This window comes from Capra hircus, chromosome 14 (assembly GCF_001704415.2).
Source record: "Capra hircus breed San Clemente chromosome 14, ASM170441v1, whole genome shotgun sequence".
Taxonomy (NCBI): Eukaryota; Metazoa; Chordata; class Mammalia; order Artiodactyla; family Bovidae; genus Capra; species Capra hircus.
In genome coordinates, this window is record NC_030821.1 from 51,010,604 (window position 1) to 51,037,770 (window position 27,167).

The 27,167-nt window shown below is 38.5% G+C and overlaps 2 protein-coding genes across 2 annotated transcripts in view; one reads left to right on the forward strand and one right to left on the reverse strand.

Moving 5' to 3' along the window:
- Positions 1,790–9,298, forward strand: LOC108637481. Its single transcript, XM_018058096.1, has 5 exons — positions 1,790–1,841; positions 4,996–5,437; positions 8,512–8,625; positions 8,871–8,937; positions 9,118–9,298. The coding sequence occupies exons 1-4, from the start codon at positions 1,790–1,792 to the stop codon at positions 8,875–8,877; spliced, it is 615 nt and encodes a 204-aa protein (XP_017913585.1). The 3' UTR covers positions 8,878–8,937; positions 9,118–9,298.
- MCMDC2 (minichromosome maintenance domain containing 2) overlaps positions 11,354–27,167 on the reverse strand; it is a 35,926-nt gene continuing 20,112 nt past the window's right edge. Inside the window, exons 10-14 of the mRNA XM_005689035.3 lie at positions 26,981–27,147; positions 26,296–26,475; positions 23,775–23,917; positions 17,646–17,755; positions 11,354–11,578 (exon numbers count right to left, since the gene is read on the reverse strand). Of these exons, the coding sequence (XP_005689092.1) occupies positions 11,412–11,578; positions 17,646–17,755; positions 23,775–23,917; positions 26,296–26,475; positions 26,981–27,147 (767 nt within the window). The 3' untranslated portion in view covers positions 11,354–11,411. The remainder of the gene's footprint in view (positions 11,579–17,645; positions 17,756–23,774; positions 23,918–26,295; positions 26,476–26,980; positions 27,148–27,167) is intronic.

The window sequence follows — 27,167 nt, forward strand, 5'->3', positions numbered from 1 at the left end:
CCCAATTAACGGCATGGATATCTGCAAATGCTACAAATAAGGGTTTTGTTTCGGGGGGAGGTGGGTTTTACTCTTTTCTTGTTGTTTTGAGCTTTTATTTACCAAAACGCCAGCAGACATAGAGAAATTCATGCCTACGTACAAGGAGACATCATAGGAAAAAACATTCAGAATCTCCACTGTATTTATGTTTAATGAGGTGTTAATTTCAGGACATAATTCATATTAGATCATCACAGAGGTACAATAACATCATACTTTAACCTTAGTTTGAATTTTTCAGTTCCACATTCTCTATTCTCTATGTAGTCATTCTTAAACAATTTTTGTTTAAACAGTAAGGAAAGTATATTATTTCACATAAGAAGAAGCTGGAGAGGCTTCCTGGCTGCTTAACTTGCTGACTATTTTTAAGTTGCTTGGTTCCTTCTCTTCCCATTTTGCCATCAACGGAAGCTCCCCTCATTTAACAAAAGGGCTGCGGCGATGCCAGGAATTCTTTCACTGATGATCGATGATGATCATATGTAGGGGATGAAAAGCTGCTTCTTCCCACATGTGTCTTTTCATCAAAGAACAAAACTTTCCCTGAATTCCCCTAGCAGACTTCCCCTCAGGTCCCATTGGTCAGCTTGAATAATTTAAATTTTAATTCCATTACATTCAGAATTTGTCATAGGATTGAAGTAGTTGTTTGCAAGCCTTACATAAAAGTTAAATTTTTAAACAGAAAAGGAAAACCCTAGAGTCTCACACTGACAATTAAAGCCACTCATTATTTTAGATCCGGGCAAAAATCGTAAGTAATTTAGGTAATTTTCACTGAAATTATCTCAGTAAAGTTCATGTACTTCAAGTGTTTAAGAATCAACTTTCATTCAGATCAGTGCCCTATTTTCTGACAATTTAATGTATTTTTCACAGATTTAGAACTTTAACCTTGACGAGAGGTATAAATGCTATGATTATCTTAATGTCAATATTATGTTTAAAAATAATCTTGCTGGAGGTAAAAGGATCATATATATGAAAGTCATGCAGTTATGACTAGGGTCATTTACATTTCTCTTGCTTAACTCTATTTTGACATGCTTACCATTGAGCCAGGGAAAGCACAAGCATATGGTTATTATAGCCACTTCCTTCCAGTTCCAACCTCATTTTCTGCTGCAAACATCGAGGGGAACCAGGTTCTCCGAGTCATTCACTAATATGAAAAAGACTGAAGGCCAAATGTATTAATTTACTAATGAGATTTACATGTGGAAGTGCAGATGATAGATTCTGACAGCTTCTAAGGAAATAATACCCTGTATGCCCTGAATCCACATATATGTCTACCAAATGTAAACTTTCTAAGATAATCCAAGTTATACTGTCAAAAAATAGCTATTTTTTAAAGTTACATTTGGATAAACCGTTATATTTAGGGATTCCCAGGTGGCACAGTGGTATAGAATCCACCTGCCAATGCAGGAGACGCAAGAGATGAGGATTCAATTTCTAGATCGGGAAGATCCCCTGGAGGAGGAAATGGCAACTCATTCCGGTATTCTTGCCTGGAAAATTCCATGGACAGAGGAGTCCATGGGGTTGCAAAGATTCGGACACAACTGAACACACGCGTGCACACATATCATATAAACCATGAAACTTTCCCTTTGAAGTGGTTTTAGTTATATTTGCAACTGGCAGCGTTAACTCACTTCAGCAGCCTAGAGACTGGCAACCTCTAAGATGGTGCTCCTTGCTGGAGAGTACTGAACACTTCCATGATATTAATAAGGGAATGACGGCTGAAGGGGGCAAATCTTCAAATAGAAAGGGGGCAAATAGAAATGGTATATTTTTGCAGTCAGAAGAGAAAATGTACTATTTTAATAATTTTTCAACTTACTTTAATTATAAAATTGCATACACACAGTAAATATCCAAACAGTAGTGAACAGTATACAAAAAAATTAAAATATCACTTTCCCTACAAAACCAACTAGAGACATACATTGCCAACATTCCTTCTGAACCTCTCAAAAAATAAATATAGTCAAATAAATGTATGTTCTTTTTATGTAGGAAAAAATAGGATTTTACTAAACACCTTCTGCATCTAGTTTTTAAAATTTAACATATCTTGAAATAATTTCCAAATCAAATACAGATCCATTTATTTATTCAATCAATAGCTATTTATTAAATGCTAGAGACTATATTAGGTACTAGGAATAAAATGGTCAGCAAAACATACTACATGTTTCCTCTCACAGAATGTATATTTCAGTGAGGGCAGCAAAAGTATAGAATTTCTTTTTTTTTTTAAATGTAACTACAGATTATGAAGGAAACAAAAAGGGATATGTTTTACAGTGGACCCACTTTAAATAAGTCGCTCAGTCAGTAAAGAATCCACTTGCAGTGAAGGACATCTCTTGCACTGTAGGAGTGAGTGAAAGCTGCTCAGTTGCCTCTGACTCTTTTCGACCCCATGGACTGTATAGTCCACAAAATTCTCCAGGCCAGAATACTGGAGTGGATAGTCATTCCCTTCTCCAGGGCAGGGGATCTTCCCAACCCAGGGATTGAACCCAGATCTCCCACACTGAAGGTGGATTCTTTACTAGCTGAGCCACCAGGAAAGCCCAAGAATACTGGAGTGGGTAGTCTATCCCTTCTCCAGTGCATCTTCCCAACCGAGGAATCAAAACGGGGTCTTCTGCATAGCATGTGGATTCTCTACCAGCACTGCAGGAGACCTGGGTTCAATCCCTGGGTTGGGAAGATCCCTGAAGAAAGAAATGGCAACTCACTCCAGTATTCTTGCCTGGGAAATCCCATGGACAGAGCATGGCAGGCTGCAGTCCATGGAGTTGCCAGAGTTAGACACAACTTAGTGACTACACCACCACCACCACCACCACCACACTTTAGATAGGAAGGGCAAGTATGGCCTCACTGAAAAATTGACCTAGAAGCTAAGATGAAAGAAAGTAGTTAGTCACTCAAAAAACTGGGATAAGAGAATTCCAGGCAAGAGCAAACGCCTTGAGATGTGGAAGTTGTTTGCCACATTCTAAAAACTAAGAGTCGGGCAGGGTGATTGGTGTGCAGCAAGAGAAGGGAAACAAAAGGTGAGAAGAGTCATGTGAAGCGCAGAAATTTTTTCCTCTAAAATATTTTTAAAATTTTAGTTGTAATGTTATAAAATATACATAACATAAACTTACCATTTTAACAATTTTTAAGTGTATAGTTCAATGAGATTAAGAACATTCACAGGGCTTCCCAAGTGGCGCTAAAGAACATGCCTGCCAATGCTGGAGACTTATGAGACACGGGTTCGATCCCTGGGTCAGGAAGATCCCCTGGAGGAGGGCATGGTAACCCACTCCAATATTCTTGCTTGGAGAGTCCCATGAACAGAGGAGTCTGACGGGCTACGGTCCATAGGTCGCAAAGAGTCAGACAGGACTGAGGCGACTTCACACAGTCACAATTTGTTTTGCTAGGTTTAGATTTTCATACCATGTTTTTTTGAGGCAAACATATCCTGCCCTGGATTTTGTATCAATTTCTTAGGATTTGTTACCCAAGAATTCCAAGAACAGAGATCTGGCAGCAATAAAGAGGTGTTCATTTGGGGTGTTGGGACTGCAGCCTGGAGAGACAGAGCTCCAAGAAGCGCTTGAATTATGTTCTGCCACACTGCAACGTGGGGGAAGCTCATAAAGGCAGAAAATCACAAGATTACATAAATTGTCAATAATTAGGACTGGAGTTGGCAAGAAATAAAGGTGCTTGCCAATATCCGCTGGATCATCAAAAAAGCAAGAGAGTTCCAGAAAAACATTTATTTCTGCTTTATTGACTATGCCAAAGCCTTTGACTGTGTGGATCACAATAAACTGTGGAAAATTCTGAAAGAGATGGGAATACCAGACCACCTGACCTGCCTCTTGAGAAAGCTGTATGCAGGTCAGGAAGCAACAGTTAGAACTGGACATGAAACAACAGACTGGTTCCAAATAGGAAAAGGAGTATGTCAAGGCTGTATATTGTCACCCTGCTTCTTTAACTTATATGCAGAGAACATCATGAGAAACACTGGGCTGGAAGAAGCACAAGCTGGAATCAAGATTGCCAGGAGAAATATCAGTAACCTCAGATATGCAGATGACATCACCCTTATGGCAGAAAGTGAAGAGGAACTAAAAAGCCTCTTGATGAAAGTGAAAGTGGAGAGTGAAAAAGTTGGCTTAAAGTTGACATTCAGAAAATGAAGATCATGGCATCTGGTCCCATCACTTCATGGGAAATAGATGGGGAAACAGTGGAAACAGTGTCAGACTTTATTTTGGGGGGCTCCAAAATCACTGCAGACGGTGATTGCAGCCATGAAATTAAAAGACGCTTATTCCTTGGAAGAAAAGTTATGACCAACCTAGACAGCATACTGAAAAGCTGAGACATTACTTTGCCAACAAAAGTCCGTCTAGTCAAGGCTATGGTTTTTCCAGTGGTCATGTATGGATGTTGAGAGTTGGACTGTGAAGAAGCTGAGCGCCGAAGAATTGATGCTTTTGAACTGTGTTGTTGGAGAAGACTCTTGAGAGTCCCTTGGACTGCAAGGAGACCCAACCAGTCCATTCTAAAGATCAATCCTGGGTGTTCTTTGGAAGGAATGATGCTAAAGCCGAAACTCCAACACTTTGGCCACCTCATGCAAAGACTTGACTCACTGGAAAAGACCCTGATGCTGGGAGGGATTGTGGGCAGGAGGAGAATGGGACGGCAGAAGATGAGATGGCTGGATGGCATCACCGACTCGATGGACATAAGTTTGAGTAAGCTCTGGGAGTTGGTGATGGACAGGGAGGCCTGACGTGCTGCGATTCATGGGGTCGCAAAGAGTTGAACAGGACTGAGCGACTGAACTGAACTGAACTGAACCCCTCAGTTCTCGCCGTACACCCGCCGCACCGCAAACACGCGCCGGCTGAGGGGCGGGGGCCAAGGCCGGAAGGGGCGGGGCCAGGCCTGGAGCGTCGGAGCGCCAACCCAGGCCCCCGCGCTTTCTTTTCCGCTTGGCCGCCGGAGAAGGAAGGGCTCTGAGGCTCCGTCTGCCTTACGGGCGTGGCGGCAACGCCCGCGGACACGTCTCCCCGCTCTTCCAGGGGGGAAGGCCTGGCGAAGTTAGGTCATTTTATTATTTCTCCCGGGAACCCGACTCCGTGCCAGAGTCTATAGGTCGGCCTCGGGCCCCTCCGTCTTGTGTGTCCTGCCCCGGGATCCCCATCCCGGTGGCCTCCGTCCATTGCTGGGCACAGCCCAGCGGTCGGCGCGGCCTCGGCCTCCAAGTCATCCCAGGAGGCCATCTTCCCCTCCCCCACCCGGTTGACGCCGCCTCGAGCTCTCCTCCGTGCCTTCTGCTCAATCGCATTTTGTGAGTAACCGTTACCTGTGAGTTTTAGCCGACCCTTGTTACTAAAAGCCGATTTGGACTGTTCTCAGCTCAGACTAACGAAGGGCCTTTTGCCATTCTCTGGGTTCCGAGGCGGGTGGTCTCGCGCCCAGCCCAGGGCTCGACCGGAGCCCTTTTGTATCCCAAGTAAAGCTTTGTGTGCGGCCTTTCGGCTTCGGGGCCCCTTAAATGTGCGCCCATTTACCCTTTCTAAGGAAACGTTCTGTAAAGTGGGAAAGGATTACCTCTTAAATCTGAAGGCAATCTTGACTTGGCTGGACTTTTTGGTTGGTTTTAAAACTTTTTAACGCGGCATGGTTAACCTGCTAACAATGAGTTCTGGGCTCTGCGCAGTGGCACAATGTAGCCATTTATTTGTTCCTGGATCTTCCTTTGTAAATAGACTCTAGGGACGTGACACTGAATTTGGAGAACAGTTCGTAGTGGTTAGAAGCCCTTTAGGCTATAAATGCCGGCTGTAGCCTTAGATACTTGGATTTACGTAAAGATGTGTATTCTGAACTTGATACAGAAGAAACTGGTCAAGAGCTGGAAGACTTTTTGTCTGTTTAAAAGCACAGTTATAAGTGCTCGTCAATGAGACTTAGTATAGTCAGGTGTTTTGGTTTATTCCCTCCCCCCGATATGAAATACACGTTTTTTCATCTCAATCCCAACAGTTAACTTTCACCACGGCAAATGTGATGGCCTGAAGTAGCTTATATTTGGCATTTCAGTCATTCTTTATGAGGCATAGTGACTGGAACCCAATTTTCATTGCTAAGTATTGGAATTTTTAAAAACTTTACAAAATAACCGTTTGATTAAAATTTTGATAATTTATGTAAGTCCTTAATAACTAAGGCTTCCCAGGTGGCACAGTGGTAAAGAATCCCTGGGTCGGGAAGATCCCATGGAGTAAAATATGGCAACCCACTCCAGTATTCTTCTCTGGAAAATTCTATGGACAGAGGAGCCAGGCGGCTTACAGTATGTGGGGTCGTGAACAGTTGAACACGACCAAGCAACTAACACACACAAACATAATAAATACACGAGTCCAGTGATCCATTTAAGAACTGGAATATTATTAATACCATAACATCCATTTGCTTCCCTATCCCATTCCTTTCTTTCTATCCCATGCCTTCTGAGGTGCCCATCATCTGGGATTTTGTGTCCAAACTTGGGTTTTTTTGAGGGGAGTAGAGTGGAGAGCAGTTTTATACATATATATCCCTAAGTGTTGGTTGTTTTAGGCCATAAATAGAACCTGTATGTAGTTGTCAGAATTGTTATGAATCATATATTAAACTGAAGTTTTCCAAGTTGAAAATATTCATAACCAGTAGTTTGTGTTCTTAATATTATGTGAAATATCTCAGCATTTCAAGACTTGAAAGTGATAAATTGTTTCGCAAGGCCCAGCATTTGTAATGTCCTCATAAATCATTTCCAGTAGCTGTCTGGTTCAATGATTTATCCTCTTGGGGTTCTAGGGGACATGATCTGTGGCCCTGACCGTGCCCTTTGCAGTACATAAATATGCTTTCAGGCAACGTGGGACTTAATTCTACAGGACTGTATCCAGTAATGATGTCAACATCATGTATCTCTGCTCTGAAATTATATTAGAGCTGCCATAATAATGTTTTTAGTTAGACATCTGCACACGTGTTTTTATATATCTAACCTTTAACCTGGCCCACCTCATCCATGTCAAGCTCTGAGACAGAAAAGCAATGGTTAAGTACTCATTAGGACCATCATGTCTTAAAATCTGTGCTGACACAGTAAAAGAACATCATAAATACATCCATCATTTTTACCTATGCTAATGAATCCATTTCCAGCTTGGAAAAATCATTTATGGAATTATTAGGGCCTAACCAATCAAAAGGATCAAGACATACCCAAGTCCTGTAGGTATTAAACTGGGAGCCTTATCAGTTTTGATTACCAAAAAATGTATAATTAAGCAGCAAGCACATTCTTTTCTTCCTTTCAGTTCAGTCGCTCAGTCGTGTCTGACTCTTTGTGACCCCATGAATTGTAGCACGCCAGGCCTCCCTGTCCACCACCAACTCCCGGAGTTCACTCAAACTCACGTCCATCGAGTCAGTGATGCCATCCAGCCATCTCATCCTCTCTCGTCCCCTTCTCCTCCTGCCCCCAATCCCTCCCAGCATCAGAGTCTTTTCCAATGAGTCAACTCTTTGCATGAGGTGGCCAAAGTATTGGAGTTTCAGCTTTAGCATCAGTCCTTCCAATGAACACCCAGGACTGATCTCCTTTAGGATGGACTGGTTGGATCTCCTTGCAGTCCAAGGGACTCTCAAGAGTCTTCTCTAACACCACAGTTCAAAAGCATCAATTCTTCGGCGCTCAGCTTTATTCACAGTCCAACCCTCAGTCATACATGACCACTGGAAAAACCATAGCCTTGATTAGACGGACCTTTGTTGGCAAAGTAATGTCTCTGCTTTTGAATATGCTATCTATGTTGGTCATAACTTTTCTTCCAAGGAGTAAGCGTCTTTTAATTTCATGGCTTCAATCACCATCTGCAATGATTTTGGAGCCCAAAAACACAAAGTCTGACACTGTTTCCACTGTTTCCCCATCTATTTCCCATGAAGTGATGGGACCAGATGCCATGATCTTAGTTTTCTGAATGTTGAGCTTTAGGCCAACTTTTTCACTCTCCTCTTTCACTTTCATCAAGAGGCCCTTTAGTTCCTCTTCACTTTCTGCCATAAGGGTGGTGTCATCTGCATATCTGAGGTTATTGATATTTCTCCTGGCAATCTTGATTCCAGCTTGTGCTTCTTCCAGTCCTTTAGAGGTGTGTTAAACAGCGGAAGATTACTCCACTTGTTAGTGTTTTTTATTAAAAGTTGATTGCGAGTCAGAAAGATTGTAAGTTTTTCTTTTTTTTTCTTAAATGGTTCTTGATGAGTATGGGGAAAAGAGCCTACTTGTCCATACTAGATATAAGATGCCAAACAGATAAAAGTGCAAATGAGAATTCACGATGAAATATATGTAATTTCTAGGTGCAGCAGTGCCTATGAGTTGAAGATGAAGATCATTGTGATAAATGTTTTCCAAAAACCTGTCACAGAAGATGGCTGTGAAAATACCAGGAGGATTGCTGCACATGTAACAAGGTACCAAAAGTTATAATGTTAAGTCGTGTGCTTTTTGTGTGTGTGTGTATGGTATTGTTCCTGAGGCACAATACCAAAATATTTAATAACTGGCACAGTGATGACAAATTACTTTTTGCCGTTTACCCAGCTGAGGGTATCTTTGAAGAAATAACTTTAAGACTGAGATGCCAGTAATATATATTATGTGAATTACTCAAATCTAATGCAGTTTTTTATTTAAAAGGTTGAACTGTTCTTTTCAGCAGATAAGTACCTGCAAATGAATGTTCAAGTGCTTAGCAGTGGTGCTTAAAAACTTCATTACCTCAAGTAAGTGATTATGATTTGTCACGCAGCCACATCTGTTGACAATTTGAAAGTATCTGATAAACTCCAAAAAGCTGAGGCCATTTCCTTTCCTGTTTAAGGTGCCTTTGCGTGTCAGGTGTATGACTTTCAAGTTTTGAGTATGGAATGATTTTCACTGTTGGTTTCTGGTTTCTCCCCCAGAGGTGTGGCACACGACGTTTTCGAAGGAAAAATGAAGAGTTGTTCAAGAAGACGTGCATTAAAGCGAGTGACAAAAATTAAAATTTTATATAACGGTCGTCTCACAATAAATTATGCAGAAAAATACATCTTCGAATGATTTTAATTGCTGGTCAATAAAGTCTGTTCTCTTTAAAATATATCAGGTCTTTAAATAGCTTCATTTTCATAGTTACTGGTCAGACTTGTTTTTAAAGTAGTTTAGGGATACTATATTCTTGTCAATAACCAGCTCCTCTGGATAGTGATTCCTTTTGAAGTGGCAGGTGGCTGGCAGCTGGGGAGACATTTTTAGTACATCCAGTTCTTACTCCCCTTTTTTGCCTTAGGGGGTTTCTGCAGAGGTTAATCACTATGTACTAGATAACTGAGGGCCTCCCCCTTCAGAACCTCTGTGTATCTGAAAAACAAGCACAGTTGACCCTTGAATGACAAGGGTTTAGGGGCCCCAACCCTTCTCAGCATCAAACATCCAAGTATAGCTTTATAGTCCACCCTTTGTATCCAAGGTTCCACATCCTCCGGTTCAGTAAGCTGTAGATTGTATAGTATAGTATGTATTTACTGAAAAAAAAAAACAACCCACCCTGTATGTGGTGGACTCATGTAGTTCAAACGTGTTCAAAGGTATACCAGTTGAAATTTTCTCAACTCCTTAAATGATGCCTTACAAGTAAAGGTTTCACCTGTGACCTACAGACTTTTAAATTTTAATTTTATTCTTGGTTTGCTTTTACATTTATGAATTAAAAAGGGATCTGGGAGTTAATCTAAGGAAAATTACAATTTTTCCTAATTCTAGTATACATACTAGTATGCTCGATTAAAGCAAGTAGTGACAGTCCAGTCTGTCCAGGGCATGCGAATTTGACAACAACTGAAATCCTACCAAGATGATCTAAATTTAGCTGAATCTTGTTTTTCCCCTTTTGTGTCCCACAGTACATAAAATCCTTGCTTTTATCAGGGTTATAATTTCAGTTTGGTAAATCAGTATAAAGTGTACAGCAATATCTTTATAATGCCTTACCATCAGGGGTGACATTTGAAAACAATTTTCACCTGTATTTGATACTAGTCCTTTTCATCAACAGAATCTGAACACTTCACAATTAATTGTAAAGAGGATGCCATTTTATAGATCCTAGTTTTATAAAGAAATGTGTTTTGCCTTCATCTCATAAGGAACGAAAAACAAACCTAAATACATAAACCACAAAGTAAAGTCTTTAATTTGTGATATATACATTTTTTTTAAAGATGAGGTTTGCCTTCTGAAAACACTGTAGTCTCTGACACTAGTGGATATTCAATAAATACAGCTGAATGAATGGCTAGGAAGTAAAATTATAAATGATGAGTCAAAGTCCTCTAGACAGAGCTGTCTACCTTCATGGTTAAACTCCATGAAGTACCCATTTCTACAAAATGATGTGTAATAGTGTCTTGGTTGATAAGGTGGCAATTTTGTGATGACATTTTCCTTTTAGTGAGTATTCTTTTACTAAAACTTTGAAAAGGTTTTGGGGATTTTATAAGTATATTTTCTCATCATGTCCCTACCTTTTCAGAGTAGATATCGTCCCTCTAAAAATGAAGACGGTTTGAAAATTGGTTTGTTTGCATTTTGGTATCTTGCAACTGGGTTTAAGGAGCCAGTTACTGCTCCTCAATTCAGTGTAACTTTTTTTTCATTTAACCTGGTTTAAAAATGGAAAATTTCCAAAGCTTTTTCTTATCCTAAAATTAGGGTTTATAAAACAATGTAATAGACATGACAGTATCTAGTAAAGCATGAAAAGTTCTTAAATTGAAGGTTTTTGGTTATATAAATGCTGTTGTTTACCCATCAATTTGTCAAGTTCACAAATTAAGAAAAAAATGGTTTTAACTTTGAATGTAAATATTTAAAGTGTTACTGCCATCTTGAGACAAATAGAGGGAACTACACAAAAACACAAAACACCTTTTTTTTTTCATTTCTTAGTTTGTAACATATTTTAATCTGTGGGCCACTGGTATACTAGGCTAACCAAAAGTTTTTTTTTTAATAAAATTCTAACATAAATTTCTGCTGCTGGCTTTGAGATTTGGATTAGTGTTTATTCCATTACCAATTTGAAGAAATAGTTTATATTTTTTAAGATGACATTCTAATGTATCCTACACAATGTAGGTACATTGTAATGTACGTACACACAAGATTGCCTTCCATTACTTAAAAAGGAATGAAGAAAAAAATTTCCTCAGACTGCCTATTCATCACTAGCAAAAATAGCTGTCCCAGGTCCATATGTGGCAATAAACTGCTGGAGCTGTTGTTGGCACTCAGTCAGAAAGACATCCCTTTGCTCTAAATATTCTTCATTATACTGTTCAAATGGAAACACTGCATTTGGAGCAACACAAAATACAGCGGCCCCTAAGTGAAGAAAGAGAAAGTAAAAATGAGAAATACTTCAAATGCTAAATGTGAAGGCATACTTTTAACTAAAAAGTTTATGCCTGCATTCAGGTTGCTAGGCAGAAAAACAATAATTGGTATTGATTTCACTTTAAATAAGCCTCAAATGGGCAGTTGCACTGCCTGAAAAACCTGTTTCTCTTCTAGCACACTCTATCTCCCCCCGCCCCCACCAATGACTATTATATTCCATTCTGTTCCCCTCAAACCGAGGCCTTTACCTTCACACAGGCTCTAGATCCTATCTTCTCTCACCTTTTGAAAGACTTCACGCTTCTTTCTATAGTGTCATTAGTTTACTTTCTACTGCACATCATATGAACTATTATCTTCCATCTTAAAAAACCCCTTCCTGGACCACACATCCTTCTCTAGCTGATACTCTTCATCTTCATAGTCAAACATCTCAAAGTTTGTGTGTGCTATCTCCATAGCCTCACTTCCTACCCCACCCAAATCCCAACTCCATCGAAACAGCTGGAATCATGACCATCCACAACCTCTAGATGCCAAATCTGATCTTATTCAAATTCTCAACACATGATACAGTTGACCACTCCACTCCTTTATTGAAAGACTTTTTTCTTGACTTCTCTAATACAACTGCTTCTCGGTCTCATTAGTTAGCTCCTCCCCCTCAACTTCTTTTGTAAATACTGGGATTCTTCAAAGGCAGTCCTGTGGTTCTCTGTATAGTCTCTCTCTCAGTGATTTCATCCACTCCATGGCTTTGAGTACCATCTCTGTACTGATGATACCTAAATTATATTTTTAGTTTAAAACTCTTTTCTGAACCCCAGATTATTGTATCTGTCTATTGATATCTCTCTAGGATGTCTTAAACTTGTACCTATAATTTGATTCTCCACCCAAGACGCTTACTCCTTGGAAGAAAAGTTATGACCAACCTAGATAGCATATTCAAAAGCAGAGACATTACTTTGCCGACTAAGGTCCGTCTAGTCAAGGCTATGGTTTTTCCAGTGGTCATGTATGGATATGAGATTTGGACTGTGAAGAAGGCTGAGCACCGAAGAATTGATGCTTTTGAACTGTGGTGTTGAAGAAAACTGTTGAGAGTCCCTTGGACTGCAAGGAGATCCAACCAGTCCATTCTGAGGGAGATCAGCCCTGGGATTTCTTTGGAAGGAATGATGCTAAAGCTGAAACTCCAGTACTTTGGCCACCTCATGCGAAGAGTTGACTCATTGGAAAAGACTTTGATGCTGGGAGGGATTGGGGGCAGGAGAAGAAGGGGACAACTGAGGATGAAATGGCTGGATGGCATCACTGACTCGATGGACGCGAGTCTGAGTGAACTCCAGGAGTTGGTGATGGACAGGGAGGCCTTGGTGTGCTGCGATTCATAGGGTCGCAAAGAGTCGGACACGACTGAGCGACTGAACTGTACTGTAACTGTACCCCTGACCCAACAAGCTGGGTTTTGAAGAGGTGGAGGAACCAGAGATCAAATTGCCAACATCTTCTGGGTCATCAAAAAAGCAAGAGAGTTCCAGAAAAACATCTATTTCTGCTTCACTGACTATGCTAAAGCCTTTGACTGTGTGGATCACAAAAACTGTGAAAAATTCTTAAAATGATGGGAATACCAGACCACTTTACCTGCCGCCTCAGAAACCTGTATGCAGGTTGAGAAGCAACAGTTAGAACTGGACATGGAACAACAGACTGGTGCAAAATTGGGAAAGGAGTACAACAAGGCTGTATATTGTCATCCTGCTTATTTAACTTCTATGTAGAGTACATTATGTGAAATGCTGGGCTGGAAGACACACAAGCTGGAATAGAAATTTCTGGGATAAATATCAGTAACCTCAGATATGCAGATGATATCATTAATGGCAGAAAGCAAAGAGGAACTAAAGAGCCTCTTGATGAGAATGAAAAAGCTGGCTTGAAAGTCAACATTCAAAAAGCTAAGTACATGGCATCCAGTCCTATCACTTCCTGACAAATAGAAGGGGGAAAAGTGGAAGTAGTGACTGATTTTATTTTCTTGGGCTCCAAAATCACTGCATATGGTAACTGCAGCCATGAAATTAAAAGATGCTTGCTCTTTGGGAAAAAAAGCTGTGACAAACCTAGACAGCATATTAAAAAACATCACTTTGCCAACAAAGGTCCATATAGTCGAAGCTATGGTTTTTCCAGTAGTCAGGTACAGATGTGAGAGCTGGATCATAAAGAAGGCTGAGTGCCAAAGAACTGATGCTTTCAAATTGTTGTGTTGGAGAAGACTCGAGAGTCCCTTGGACTGCAAGGAAATCAAACCAGTCAGTCCTAAAGGAAATCAACCCTGAATATTTATTGGAAGGACTGTTGCTGAAGCTCTAATACTTTGGCCACCTGATGAGGAGCCATCTCATTGGAAAAGACCCTGATGCTGGGAAAGACTGAAGGCAAAAGGAGAAGGGGGTAGCAGAGGATGAGATGGTTAGATAGCATCACCAACTCAATGGACATGAACCTGAGCAAACTTCAAGAGAGAATGGAGGACCGAGGAACATCCTACAGTCCATGGGGTTGCAAAGAGTCAGACTTGACTTAGGGATGGAACAGCAACAACAACTGGACCCAAGCTTTTCTCTTTCTTTCTAGTCTTGGTAAATGGCAACATGATCCACTCAGTTGCTCAAGGCAGAAACCTGAGAGTTTTCTTTAATTCTTCCTTCTCCCCACTGCCCCAACTCCTAAATCCAGTTCACAAGCACAGGTATTGGTTTTTGCATCCTAGAAAAACATCCCTGAGTAGGGCTTATTTTCCTATCTTTAAAGTAACACTTAATGGAGTTCTTAACATCATTTTGCTTAAGACTTAAAAAAGAATATACCTAACTGACACTCGTTATGGAAACAAAAAGTAACTAAAGGAAAAACTTCACATAGCTTTATTTCCCTCAACAAAAGCTTTATTAAATGCTTCAGTAAAGTCTTGATAGATAGTTATCAAGAGAAAATAGCCATATTCAGTCACAGGAGTCCTGAACATTGTAGTACCATAGTTCTACAACAAATTCAAATTCAAATTCAAAAACATACATTTTTATCTTCTTACTGAAATCTAGTTTTGACTTAACATTTTGATGGTGATAGTTTGTCACAGTAAAATTGGCAGCATTTTTTCTTCATAGTACATAATGTCTTAAATTTTATCAAGTATTTTAAAATACAGAATAAGAATTTAAAGATAAAGCAAATTACAAACAAAAATACATATCCTTATTTATTGCTGGTTGGGAACAACTGATTTTCTTTTTTGGTGAGTGAATGTGTTAGTTGCTCCATCATGTCTGAGTCTTTGCAACCTCATGGACCGTAGCCTGCAAGGCTCCATTGTCCATGGGATTTCCCAGGCAAGAATACTGAAGTGGGTTGCCATTTCTTTCTTCAGGGAATCTTCCTGACCCAAGGATTGAACCCAGGTCTCCAACATTGCAGGCAGACTCTTAACTGTCTGAGCCACCAGGGAAGTTCTTAATTCAGGATGATAACTAACATTTTCTGAGGGTCATGAAACTCTCAGACATACTCCATAAAACTTAATGATTCCTCTTCCTAAGCAAGAAGGTAGAAAGCAAATACAGATACAAATTCACATGTAACTTAGGGATTCACAAGCCCCTAGGACTCTCTCAGTAGCCATGGATCCTAGGTTAAGAATTCTTGATTGAGATAAGAACAAAGTTCTAATGTTCTAATGGATGTCTGTGAAAAATTATTATAAATTGAATCTGAATTATTATAAATTAAAACACTAAATATATACACACAGAAAAGTCGGTGTTAATACTTTATTGCCCAGGGCTGGAACTGAAAATAGAGTAAAAATCTCACTAAAATGGAGTCAGGAGACCAGAAGGGGGAGCTCTCATACAGGTAGGTACCTCTCAACATCAATATAGATCCCAACAGGAAGAAACATATCTTGCATCTCCAATAAGAAGCGACATTACTCTAGTACCACCAGCAGGAGGAAGGATGATTTGAAAGATTTTTCTCCTTGCCTGGCAACAGCTCTGCCAAAGAGAGACCGTCACAATGTATCCAATGAAAAGACACTAAACTTGGAACTCCCAGTTTTCTCCAATGGACTTTCTGTTACAACCCTCTGAACTGTTCTTCTCTATAGAAGAGTTTCTTTTCCTTTGCTTTACCAGACTTATATGTTAGTTACCAGATTTGTGATGTCCTGAATTGCTATTCTTTCCTGCTCCTGAATAAAAACCATTTTCCTGGTAAAATAACTAGCTGTTTTATTGTTATGTTAGCAGACCCAATGTGTGAAGGATGGTATATCTCATCAAAATTAATGTCTCATAATAATACAAATTGCCAATATCTGGTGGATCATCAAAGGGCCAGAGAGTTCCAGAGAAACATCTATTTCTGTTTTATTGACTAGGCTAAAGCCTTTGACTGTGTGAATCACAATAAACTGTGGAAAATTATTAAAGAGATGGGAATACCAGACCACCTGACCTGCCTCTTGAGAAAGCTGTATGCAGGTCAGGAAGCAACAGTTAGAACTGGACATGGAACAACAGACTGGTTCCAAATAGGAAAAGGAGTACGTCAAGGCTGTATATTGTCACCCTGCTTATTTAACTTATACGCAGAGTACATCATGAGAAATACTGGGCTGGATGAAGCACAAGCTGGAATCATCAATAACCTCAGATATACAGATGACACCACCCATATGGCAGAAAGTGAAGAGGAACTAAAAAGCCTCTTGATGAAAGTGAAAGTGGAGAGTGAAAAAGTTGGCTTAAAGCTCAACATTCAGAAAACTAAGATCACGGCATCTGGTCCCATCACTTCATGGGAAATAGATGGGGAAACAGTGGAAACAGTGGCTGACTTTTTGTGGGGGGAGGGGGCTCCAAAATCACTGCAGATGGTGATTGCAGCCACAAAATTAAAAGACGCTTACTCCTTGGAAGGAAAGTTATGAACAACCTAGATAGCATATTCAAAAGCAGAGACATTACTCTGTCAACAGAAGTCTGTCTAGTCAAGGCTATGGTTTTTCCAGTGGTCATGTATGGATGTGAGAGTTGGACTATGAAGAAAGCTGAGCACCAAAGAATTGATGCTTTTGAACTGTAGTGTTGGAGAAGACTCTTGAGAGTCCCTTGGACTACAAGGAGATCCTACCAGTCCATCCTAAAGGAGATTAGTCCTGGATATCCATTGGAAGGACTGATGTTGAAGCTGAAACTCCAATACTTTGGCCACCTGATGTGAAGAGGTGACTCATTTGAAAAGACCCTGGTGCCAGGAAAGATTGAAGACAGGAGGAGAAGGGGATGACAGAGGATGAGATGGTTGGATGGCATCACTGACTCAATAGACATGAGTCTGGGTAAACTCCAGGAGTTGGTGATGGACAGGGAGGCCTGACGTGCTGCAGTTCATGGGGTCACAAAGAGTCGGACACAACTGAGTGACTGAACTGAGCTGAATAATTAAAAAAGAACTTTGTAAGGATAATTCTCTTTACTCTCACCTTTAACAGCTCTTTTTAGATTTTTATTAGCAAAACCATAATAAGCTCCTTTGATTTCAGATAATTAAATGCTATAGTCGCAGTATTATAACTAGTAATTCAGAAAAGGTGGTGATACAAGTTGATCATATTTTCTTTGGCTTAGTGTCTAATTCCACTGTGGGGGATTTGCTTGGCAATTATATGTTGCATGCTAATGTAAAAGGAAGATAAATTTAAAATCATTTCATGTATCATATTAAGTACTTTTTCAGAATTTTCTAAGCAATGCAAAAGTTAAAGTATAGGAATAACCATGGATGATTAGGAACTTAATATCAGATAATGATATGACCTGTAAACAATAATTAAATGTTTAAATTCAAACTGGACTTATGTTGTAGAAATTTATTATTCTTTAAAATAATATTTAATATATATGTAACATCTTAGATTAAAAATCTTTAAGTTTAAATATAATTATTTATAGTGATCATTAATAACTTAATAGATTACCATATTTCAGTGTTAGAGATGTTTCAAATAATAAGGCTGCAATTAGTACATCTTCTTTAAGCACTTTATTCCTTAAGTTCAGTCGAGCATGGGCTTCAGATAGGGAAACTCTAAAAGAGAAAATTGAGGCCAATCAAAATATGCTGATATTATAAAGACAATATATATTTTGGCAAGAAAAAAACAAGATATGTGTGAACATAAGCCACACCTTAAAGATCAGCATATTCTTATTTTTAAAACAATTTTAGTTTCTTTACAAAGCATTTTTTTTCTACCAAGTTGAATAGACTGTTTCAGAATGAGGAAGTCTCCTGATTTTTTATCAAAGAATTGGCTTTTATCCTGGTTTTTCTTTATTATTCTACACATTACCCTCCCCAAGTTCTGTTCAGTTAAATACACAGCTAGAAAATTAACTAAATATCTCTTACAGACACATCCTTGGTCTTTTCTCCCAGTTCTTAACCCACTGGAAGTCCTCACAGAATCTTGAAATTTCCGTGTTGAAGAGATTTTAGAAAGCAAATTTCAACATCCCATCAGACAACTGAATTTTCTATACAGCATCCCAAGATACTTATTATTTGGTCTCTTTTGAACTTACCCTAGGATTCACTGAGAATCGGAAAGCAATCCATTCCTTTATTATTTTTAAGCTAGCTTTAAGGCACTTGAATGATTGCTGCACACGGGAATCAGAAAATCTGAACTATGTCTCTAGAAATTTACTAGCTGTTTGAGTTTGTATGAATCATTTAATTTCTGAGTTTTTTTGAAGCTCTGCTATAAAATGGGGATAATAAAAATTAATAGGGTTATTGTGATTTCAAATAACACATTTGAAAATTTGGGGACTCACCCACAAAGATTATATAAATGTAAACTGAAATTGGTTTCACTGCAATTTACACCCAATGGTCTCTGTTTTGTCCTCTGGGATTACAAAACAAATCTAACACTTTTTAAATGGGACAGCTCTTCAGATATTCAAAGACAACTATTCTAGTTGCTCCATAGTTTATTTTCTCCAAGATAAATATTCCTAGTTCTATTTTTCTTTTGGCCACATTCCACAGCATATAGGATCTTAGTTCCCTGACCAAGAAACCTGCACCCCTGCTTTGGAAGTGTAAGGTTTTAACCACTGGACCACCAGGGAAGTCCCTCCTAGTTCTTTTAATATGTCATGTGACATGATTTTCATGCCCCTTATCATCCTGGCTGTGTCCTCCCTGATACTGAATCAAATCACACGTTAGTACTATACTATGACCAAATTTGGTTAATATTCCTTTTCAGTATAGTACTAAGGTGTGATTTGATCAGTAGAGAAGACTTGGGGCCAAATAAGCATTTTCTCACTCTTGATACTATGTTCTATTAATACAACCCCAAATCACAGTATTATTTACAGCCCTATTACATTACTTATTCATATTAAACATAAAAACATGAAATCTCAAATCTTTTTCATATTAAGGCAGATCACCCCTTTCCCATGCTTTCAGTATCAGGGAGGTTGGGACCTAATTAAAGACATTCAGTTCAGTTCAGTCGCTCAGTCATGTCCAACTCTTTGGGACGCCATGAATCACAGCACGCCAGGCCTCCCTGTCCATCACCAGCTCCTGGAGTTCACTCAAACTCATGTCCATCGAGTCGGTGATGCCATCCAGCCATCTCTGTCGTCCCCCTCTCCGCCTGCCCCCAATCCCTTGCAGCATCAAGGTCTTGTCCAATGAGTCAACTCTTCGCATGAGGTGACCAAAGTATTGGAGTTTCAGCTTCAGCATCAGTCCTTCCAACGAACACCCAGGACTGATCTCCTTTAGGATGGACTCGTTGGATCTCCTTGCAGTCCAAGGGACTCTCAAGAGTCTTCTCCAACACCACAGTTCAAAAGCATCAATTCTTCGGCGCTCAGCTGTCTTCACAGTCCAACTCTCACATCCATACATGACCACTGGAAAAACCACAGCCTTGACTAGACAGACCTTTGTTCGCAAAGTAATATCTCTGCTTTTGAATATGCTATCTAGGTTGGTCATAACTTTCCTTCCAAGGAATAATCGTCTTTTAATTTCGTGGCTGCGATCACCATTTGCAGTGATTTTGGAGCCCAAAAAAATAAAGTCTGACACTGCTTCCACTGCTTCCCCATCTATCTGCCATAAAGTGATGGGACCAGATACCATGATTTTCGTTTTCTGAATGTTGAGCTTTAAGCCAACTTTTTCACTCTCCTCTGTCACTTTCGTCAAGAGGCTCTTTAGTTCCTCTTCACTTTCTGCCATAAGGGTGGTGTCATCTGCATATCTGAGGTTATTGATATTTCTCCTGGCAATCTTGATTCCAGCTCGTGCTTCTTCCAGCCCAGCATTTCTCATGATGTACTCTGCATATAAGTTAAATAAGCAGGGTGACAATATACAGCCTTGATGTACTTCTTTTCCTATTTGGAAATGGAAATATGTTGGAACAGGTTGTTCCATGTCCAGTTCTAACTGTTGCTTCCTGAACTGGATACAGGTTTCTCAAGAGGCAGGTCAGGTAGTCTGGTATTCCTATCTCTTTCAGGATTTTCCACAGTTTATTGTGGTCCACACAGTCAAAGGCTTGGGCATAGTCAATAAAGCAGAAATAGATGTGTTTTTTTCAAACTCTCTGGCTTTTTCGATGATCCAGTAGATGTTGGCAATTTAATCTCTGGTTCTTCTGCCTTTTCTAAAACCAGCTTGAACATCTGGAAGTTCACGATTCATGGATTGCTGAAGCCTGGCTTGCAGAATTTTGAGCATTACTTTGCTAGCATGTGAGATGAGTGCAATTGTGCTATAGTTTGAGCATTCTTTGGCATTGCCTTTCTTTGGGATTGGAATGAAAACTGACCTTTTCCAGTCCTGTGGCCACTGCTGAGTTTTCCAAATTTGCTGGCATATTGAGTGCAGCACTTTCACAGCATCATCTTTCAGGATTTGAAATAGCTCAACTGGAATTCCATCACCTCCTCTAGCTTTTTTCGTAGTGATGCTTTCAAAGGCCTGCTTGACTTCACATTCCAAGATGTCTGGCTCTAGGTGAGTGATCACACCATTGTGATTATCTGGGTCATGAAGATCTTTTTTGTACAGTTCTTCTGTGTATTCTTGCCACCTCTTCTTAATATCTTCTGCTTCTGTTAGGTCCATACCATTTCTGTCCTTTATCGAGCCCATCTTTGCATGAAATGTTCCCTTGGTATCTCTAATTTTCTTGAAGAGATCTCTAGTCTTTCCCATTCTGTTCTTTTCCTCTATTTCTTTGCATTGATCGCTGAGGAAGGCTTTCTTATCTCTCCTTGCTATTCTTTGGAACTCTGCATTCAGATGCTTATGTCTTTCCTTTTCTCCTTTGCTTTTTGCTCTCTTCTTTTCACAGCTATTTGTAAGGCCTCCCCAGACAGCCATTTTGCTTTTTTTCATTTCTTTTCCATGGGGATTGTATTGATCCCTGTCTCCTGTACAATGTCACGAACTTCTGTCCATACATTACATTTGTCCTATTAATTTTCTTGTTGCTAGACTAAAATAATAATTTGAGTCTGTGAAGATCTCTCCAGAGTTGCTTACTTAGAAATTTAATTATCATGTTCCTGATGTCCTCACCCAAACTTCTTCTAAAAATTTTGAGCGGGACAGAATATATATACAGCTTTTCAGGGAAAGCAAAGAGCACTGTTCAGCTCCACTTCTCTAGAAAAGCATGCAAGTGAAAGTCACTCAGTCGTGTCCAACTCTTTGCAACCCCATGGACTATACAGTCCATGGAATGCTCCAGGCCAGAATACTGGAAAGGGTAGCTTTTCCCTTCTCCAGAGGATCTTCCCAACCCAGGGATCAAACCCAGGTCTCCCACATTGCAGCAGGATTTTCACCAGCTGAGCCACAAGGGAAGCCCAAGAATACTGGAGTGAATACACTTTCCCTTCTCCAGGGCATCTTCCCAACCCAGGGCTCAAACCAGGATCTCCTGCATTGCAGGTGGATTCTTTACCAGCTGAGCCACAAGGGAAGCCCAAGAATACTGGAGTGGGTAGCCTATCCCTTCTCCAGGAGATCTTCCTGATCCAGGAATCGAACTGGGGTCTCCTGCATTGTAGGGAGATTAAGCATGGCTGGTGTTAATAGGTACCTGTCTATAGAAGCAGGAGAAAAAGTCAAGGTTTATGACTCTTCTGAGAAGTGCTTCATTTACTTGACTATTTTATACGACCCATTTCCATCTCCAGTATTTATTTCTATAAGAGGAAACAGTAGAGTTGTCATACTAAACTTAATTCTGTCTTATTCTTGGATTAGTAGAGTCAAATGTAAACTGAGGCTATGTGAGTTTAAATTAAAAATATCTTTTTAAGACAGAGGAAAAGCAAATGAGATAATAGGGCTTTCAAACCTTTTAAGCTCTGAGTACTGAGTATTTGAAATATTACTTCAGAAAACAGCATTATATAATTCTGTTTGCCATTTTAAAACATCACAGTTAATTTCTACCTTCCCTTTCTGTCGCAATTTTTTAGTTCTATGAAGATAGAGTTGGAGAAATTAACTAAACATATTTATCTCTTTTAGTCCTATACCTGACATTTCCTATCAGTCCTCCACTTGTCTTATTTTATACTGCAGTCATAACAAGATATTTATTTATTTAATAGATTATTTTTACCCCTGGTCCTACTTCATAATTTGGGTTGAGATTACATAGTAATCTATATTAAATGGAATAATGGCTATCAACAGAGGACTGTTTAAATTATGGAATAGCCACATCATAACACAGTAAAACTGTAAGGGAACTATTAAAACAGAATGAGGCAATTCTTTACATGTTAATAGTAAGATATCATGAGATGTATGCATGATTCCATTTGTGCAAAAAGAGAATATCTGTATGGCTACATATGTATTTATGTATTATAAAAATATTTTTATATAATATGTTAAATAACATATTAATCTAAAATATATAACATTCAAATAAAATATGTACTTAATATACATCACATATTTAAACTATATATTTGTATATGCTAGTATCTGAATGGGTAATTTATGAAAGGACACACAAAGCCTGTTAGCAGGGATCATCTCCAGGGAGTGAGATAATCACAGGTAGGGTCAGCAAGGGACTTAACTCATTATTTTAGACTTTTCTTTCACTATGTCCATACTTTACTTTTATAATAAAAATTAGTTTTAAAACACTTCTCAAGGAACAATAGTACTTGAGTGTACTAAAGTGTTTAAAAGCACAAAGAATAACATAAATTTTTTTTCTAAGCTCAACTATAAAATATCTAGAAAGTCAACTGACTCAATGGACATGAGTTTGAGTAAGCTCTGGGAGTTGGTGATGGACAGGGAGGCCTGGCGTGCTGCAGTCCATGGGGTCTCAAAGAGTTGGAAACGACTGAGCGACTGAACTGAACTGAAGCGAACTGAACTGAACTGAACCACATTTTAAAAAAATAATCATTTGCATTAAAAAATTCAGTGCATTTTTTCCAGATGTACCTGATACCAGGTATCCAATAAAAAGTAGTTTAGTGAAAACAAATTGTTGGAGGTTCAAACGATGTAAGGCTATAACAGAAGAAATAATTAAGTTACCTTAAATTCTTTTGGAACAAAGTATATTGTAAATCAACCACCCAGCAATCAAAAAACAAGTGAGACAGTTAATTGAACACATCATTTAAAAGTAAATAATGGGGGCTTCCCTGGTGGCTCAGTGGTAAAGAATCTGCCTGCCAATGCAGAAGATACAGGTTCGATCCCTGGTCCAGGACCATCCCATATGCGGCACAGCAAGTAAGCCTCTGGATCACAACTACTGAGCCTATGCTCTAGAGCTGGGGAGCCACAACTACTGAGCCTTCACGTCGCAGCCACTGAAGCCCATGAGCTCTAGAGTACGTGCTCCACAAGAAGAAAAGCCACTGCAATGAGAAGCTTGTGTACCTCAACTAAAGAGTAGCCCCCACTCTGCAACTAGGGTAAACCCCACACAAGGAGAACCCAGCACAGCTAAAAAAAAAAGGTAAACAAAGATTTTTTAAAGTCAGTAATGATTTTAAAGTTGAATACTTACAAATATTTTAATGCAGATGCTGACAGTTTTGATCCATATATAGAATCTGTTCTGATTCTGCGACTTGCTAGGTAATAGCCATGAATCATTCTTTCTGCCTCCAAGCTGAATTCGACATTCAAATTTTTTGCAAAAGCAAGTAGCTAAATCGAAAGTGTGAAAATTCAAGAAATTCAAACTTTATTAAGAGAACCTATATTACAAAAATCCAAATATGGTCATTTTATTTTTTAAAGTTTGCATACTTTATTTACATCAAAACTGATTAAATATATGAGCCATCCAAAGCCATTGAGCACTTTAAATCATATTACACTTACAAAGAATATTACAGTCTACCCAGAATAACCTATTCTTCCCTCTTAGTGCAGAAATGTTCTGTGCAATGTATTTGAATGACTATCAAGTCTTTGCTTCCAGTGGAATAAAGGCTTACTCAGAGCCTTCTAGTGGGAGACAGCTCCCCTCAGAATCTCATTTCGCTTTGAATAGTCTTAATTCTCTGACAGTTTATTTCTAGAAAACTTTCTCTCATTGGCCTTCTTCCTTCCCTTCCTTCCTTTTAAAAAACACATCTAAAGACCAGCGATGTGGGAAGTACTGTGTTAACTACTATGAAGATGGGCCTTGAAGATTCAGAAAGATTTTGGGTAGAAAATAAGCCCTCAACTTAATGATTATCACTGTTTTCTCTGAGTTTTGTGCTTTCTTTCTGACTGATGCCCAGTTCCTCAAGTCCTTATTCTATGACACCATTTCCAGACTTTTCACCATTCACCATTTCTTTTGTTTCTGTGAGTTGCAAAACCAGAAAAACAACAGGAGGAAACAAAAAAGAAAAACCATCCATAATAAAGTTGCTATTAACTATTATATCTGTATTTTAAATATAACTTTTTAAAAAGATCTGGATATGTCCTGGGTTGGATATGTCCTGTCTTTATTTTTCTTACATTCCACAATTCCCTCCAGGCCTTCAGAACAGAACAATACTATCAATAACATTGGTAGCTCTCTCTAGGTTTTATGCTATGGGGTCACAGTGATAAGACATCCACATGCCCCTTCATAAAAGACCTGTTGTCTCTGCTACTGGGAATGTAGCACAGGAGCCAGCGTTGGCCTCCAGTTATCAACTTCTTCAACAGTTGCCTAATCTTTATGACTACATAATATAATTTTTGCTCCAGTCAACAGATCTTCTCATAGTTTTCCATGTGTACTCATCTCAACTTTTATGTCTTTGCTCTTATTTTTAGCTTTTTTTTTTTTTTGGAATGTCCATCCTTCCTGTCACTTAAATCTTACCTTTTGCTTTCTTTTTTTCCTTCTTGTAAAATTTAGTTTTAATTGGAGGATAATTTAAATCTTATCTTTTCTTAAGGCACAACTAAAGTCTCACCACCTTTTCGGTTATTCCTAACTCTTGCATTCTACTTGATACCTTCCTTTCTGAAGTCATGCAATACTTATAGTCAGCACCACCTAACACAACTTTAAATTGTCCCTTGTTTCATACATCTCAATTAAATGATAAACTAAGGAAGAAAAATGTACATTTCTAGGAGAATATAAAAGAACAGAAAGAGGCTCATCTATATTAAGTACTCAGTAAATGCCTGACTAATTAAATCCATAGATTTTTTGGTTTGTTTTTCAGGGAAAAACTGGGCAAAAATTTTTCCAGGTTATTAGCATGTCTATATCATTTAGTACCCCAGTTCCTAAAGACTAATTGCCTTTTTTTATACACACTAAAACAAATGAAAAGACCTTATTTTATCATAAATATTGTTCTTTTTCTGTTTTAATCTATGCGAATAAACTCCACCTTTCAACCTTTTATCCATGCAATTTGGGCTGCAAAAAAAGGCTGATATGAACAAAAAATTTGCTGACCTGTGGATTCCCACTTCCCAGCGTTACAGGCCATTTAGGTATCCTACACAGACACTTTACTCTATTGTGGACAGATTTCTCAACAGTTAATATTAAAAGGGTTTCACTTGTAAATACTTGAGTACCTTTAATAGCTATTAGAGTCATTACTAAATCTGCATCATCCAGCTCTCAGGTTCTCTGAACACGCCACACATGTTTTCAGGTCAAGACATTAAAATAAATGGGTTTGTGAGTCATGATACATACTCCCTATAGTCAGAACTATTCCCTTTGAATAGTTTGTAAAATGTAAAAAACTGTGTATCTAGAAAGCCTCTCATCATAATGTTTTATAAAAATATTCTATTTTGAATGTTTTAATGGAAAGATAGACCATGGTGATCTGATTAGTGATTCAAAGAATAAACTCAACATTTTAATATCTATGTCCTTATAGCTTTTAATTTAATTCTAATCTAAAATATTTTCTATACAATGTCCTTAAAATGCTTAAAAGCTGAAAGCAAATTGAAATAAAAGAAAATTCTAAATAAGGAAAATTGAATGTTCAAAGGGAGTTTTATTTAAATTGAGAAACATTAACACAAATATTCACGGCACTCATTTTTTCTACCTTTACCTTTTCAAAATCTTCAGTTGTGAACTGTTTAGAAGCTAAATAAAGCAGCCCTTCAGGATCAATGGCTTTCTTTAAAGTATGTTGCACAGTTGGAAGAAGTGGGTGGCAAGAAGATGATTCGTTGCAGTTAATCAATAATGCAAAGGACTCTACAAGATTAGCTGGAATTAAACTGCAATCCTACCTCAAACAAAAGTGTAGAAGGCAAATATTAAACACTGGCATTTTCACAAACACTTTAAATAATAACAAAATAAAATAATCATTACAATTATAGTTTCATAATTTAATGTAATTGACACTATAGTAATATAATTCTGTTAATAATTTAAATAATAATTATAAATAATACTTCATTTAAAGTGATTCCCAAATAGCATGGGATCTTTGTGGTAACCAATTTTTTAAAATGCTCTTTATTGAGTATTTTCTTATACATTATTCATGAAAACCTCCCCCACTACCTACTCAAATAATAATTTCTAGTGAGCAGATACCTGCTTTGTATGACTAAAAAATGAAAAATTGCAAACAACCGTGTCATTATTTAGTTCCAGGATCTGAGTAAGTATAGAAAGTAAGCACAGAAATAAAAATAAAACATTGTTATTAAAAAATTGAGACTAAAATCCATGACTAAATTCCTTGAACAACATTCTAACAATAAAATACACATATACTTTACCATCTGACCAATTAGCATATTGGTTTTCTGTATATTTCTCCTTGAGGGTGAATCCATATCAAGAAAAGACCAAAAACTACACTGAACTGGAAAAGTCATTTGTTGATCCACATCATCCCCAAACTTCTTTCCCGAGATGTAGACTGTGATGCTTCTACTTTCCACAGCTAAGTCAAGAGACATTATC

Bases quoted from the DNA above. Each gene is read 5' to 3' on its own strand.
- LOC108637481 (XM_018058096.1), top strand. From the start codon at position 1,790: ATGACGGCTGAAGGGGGCAAATCTTCAAATAGAAAGGGGGCAAATAGA. The intron at 1,842-4,995 runs GTATATTTTTGC...GCGCCGGCTGAG, and splicing joins AAAGGGGGCAAATAGAAATG to GGGCGGGGGCCAAGGCCGGA. The intron at 5,438-8,511 runs GTGAGTAACCGT...TGTAATTTCTAG, and splicing joins CTTCTGCTCAATCGCATTTT to GTGCAGCAGTGCCTATGAGT.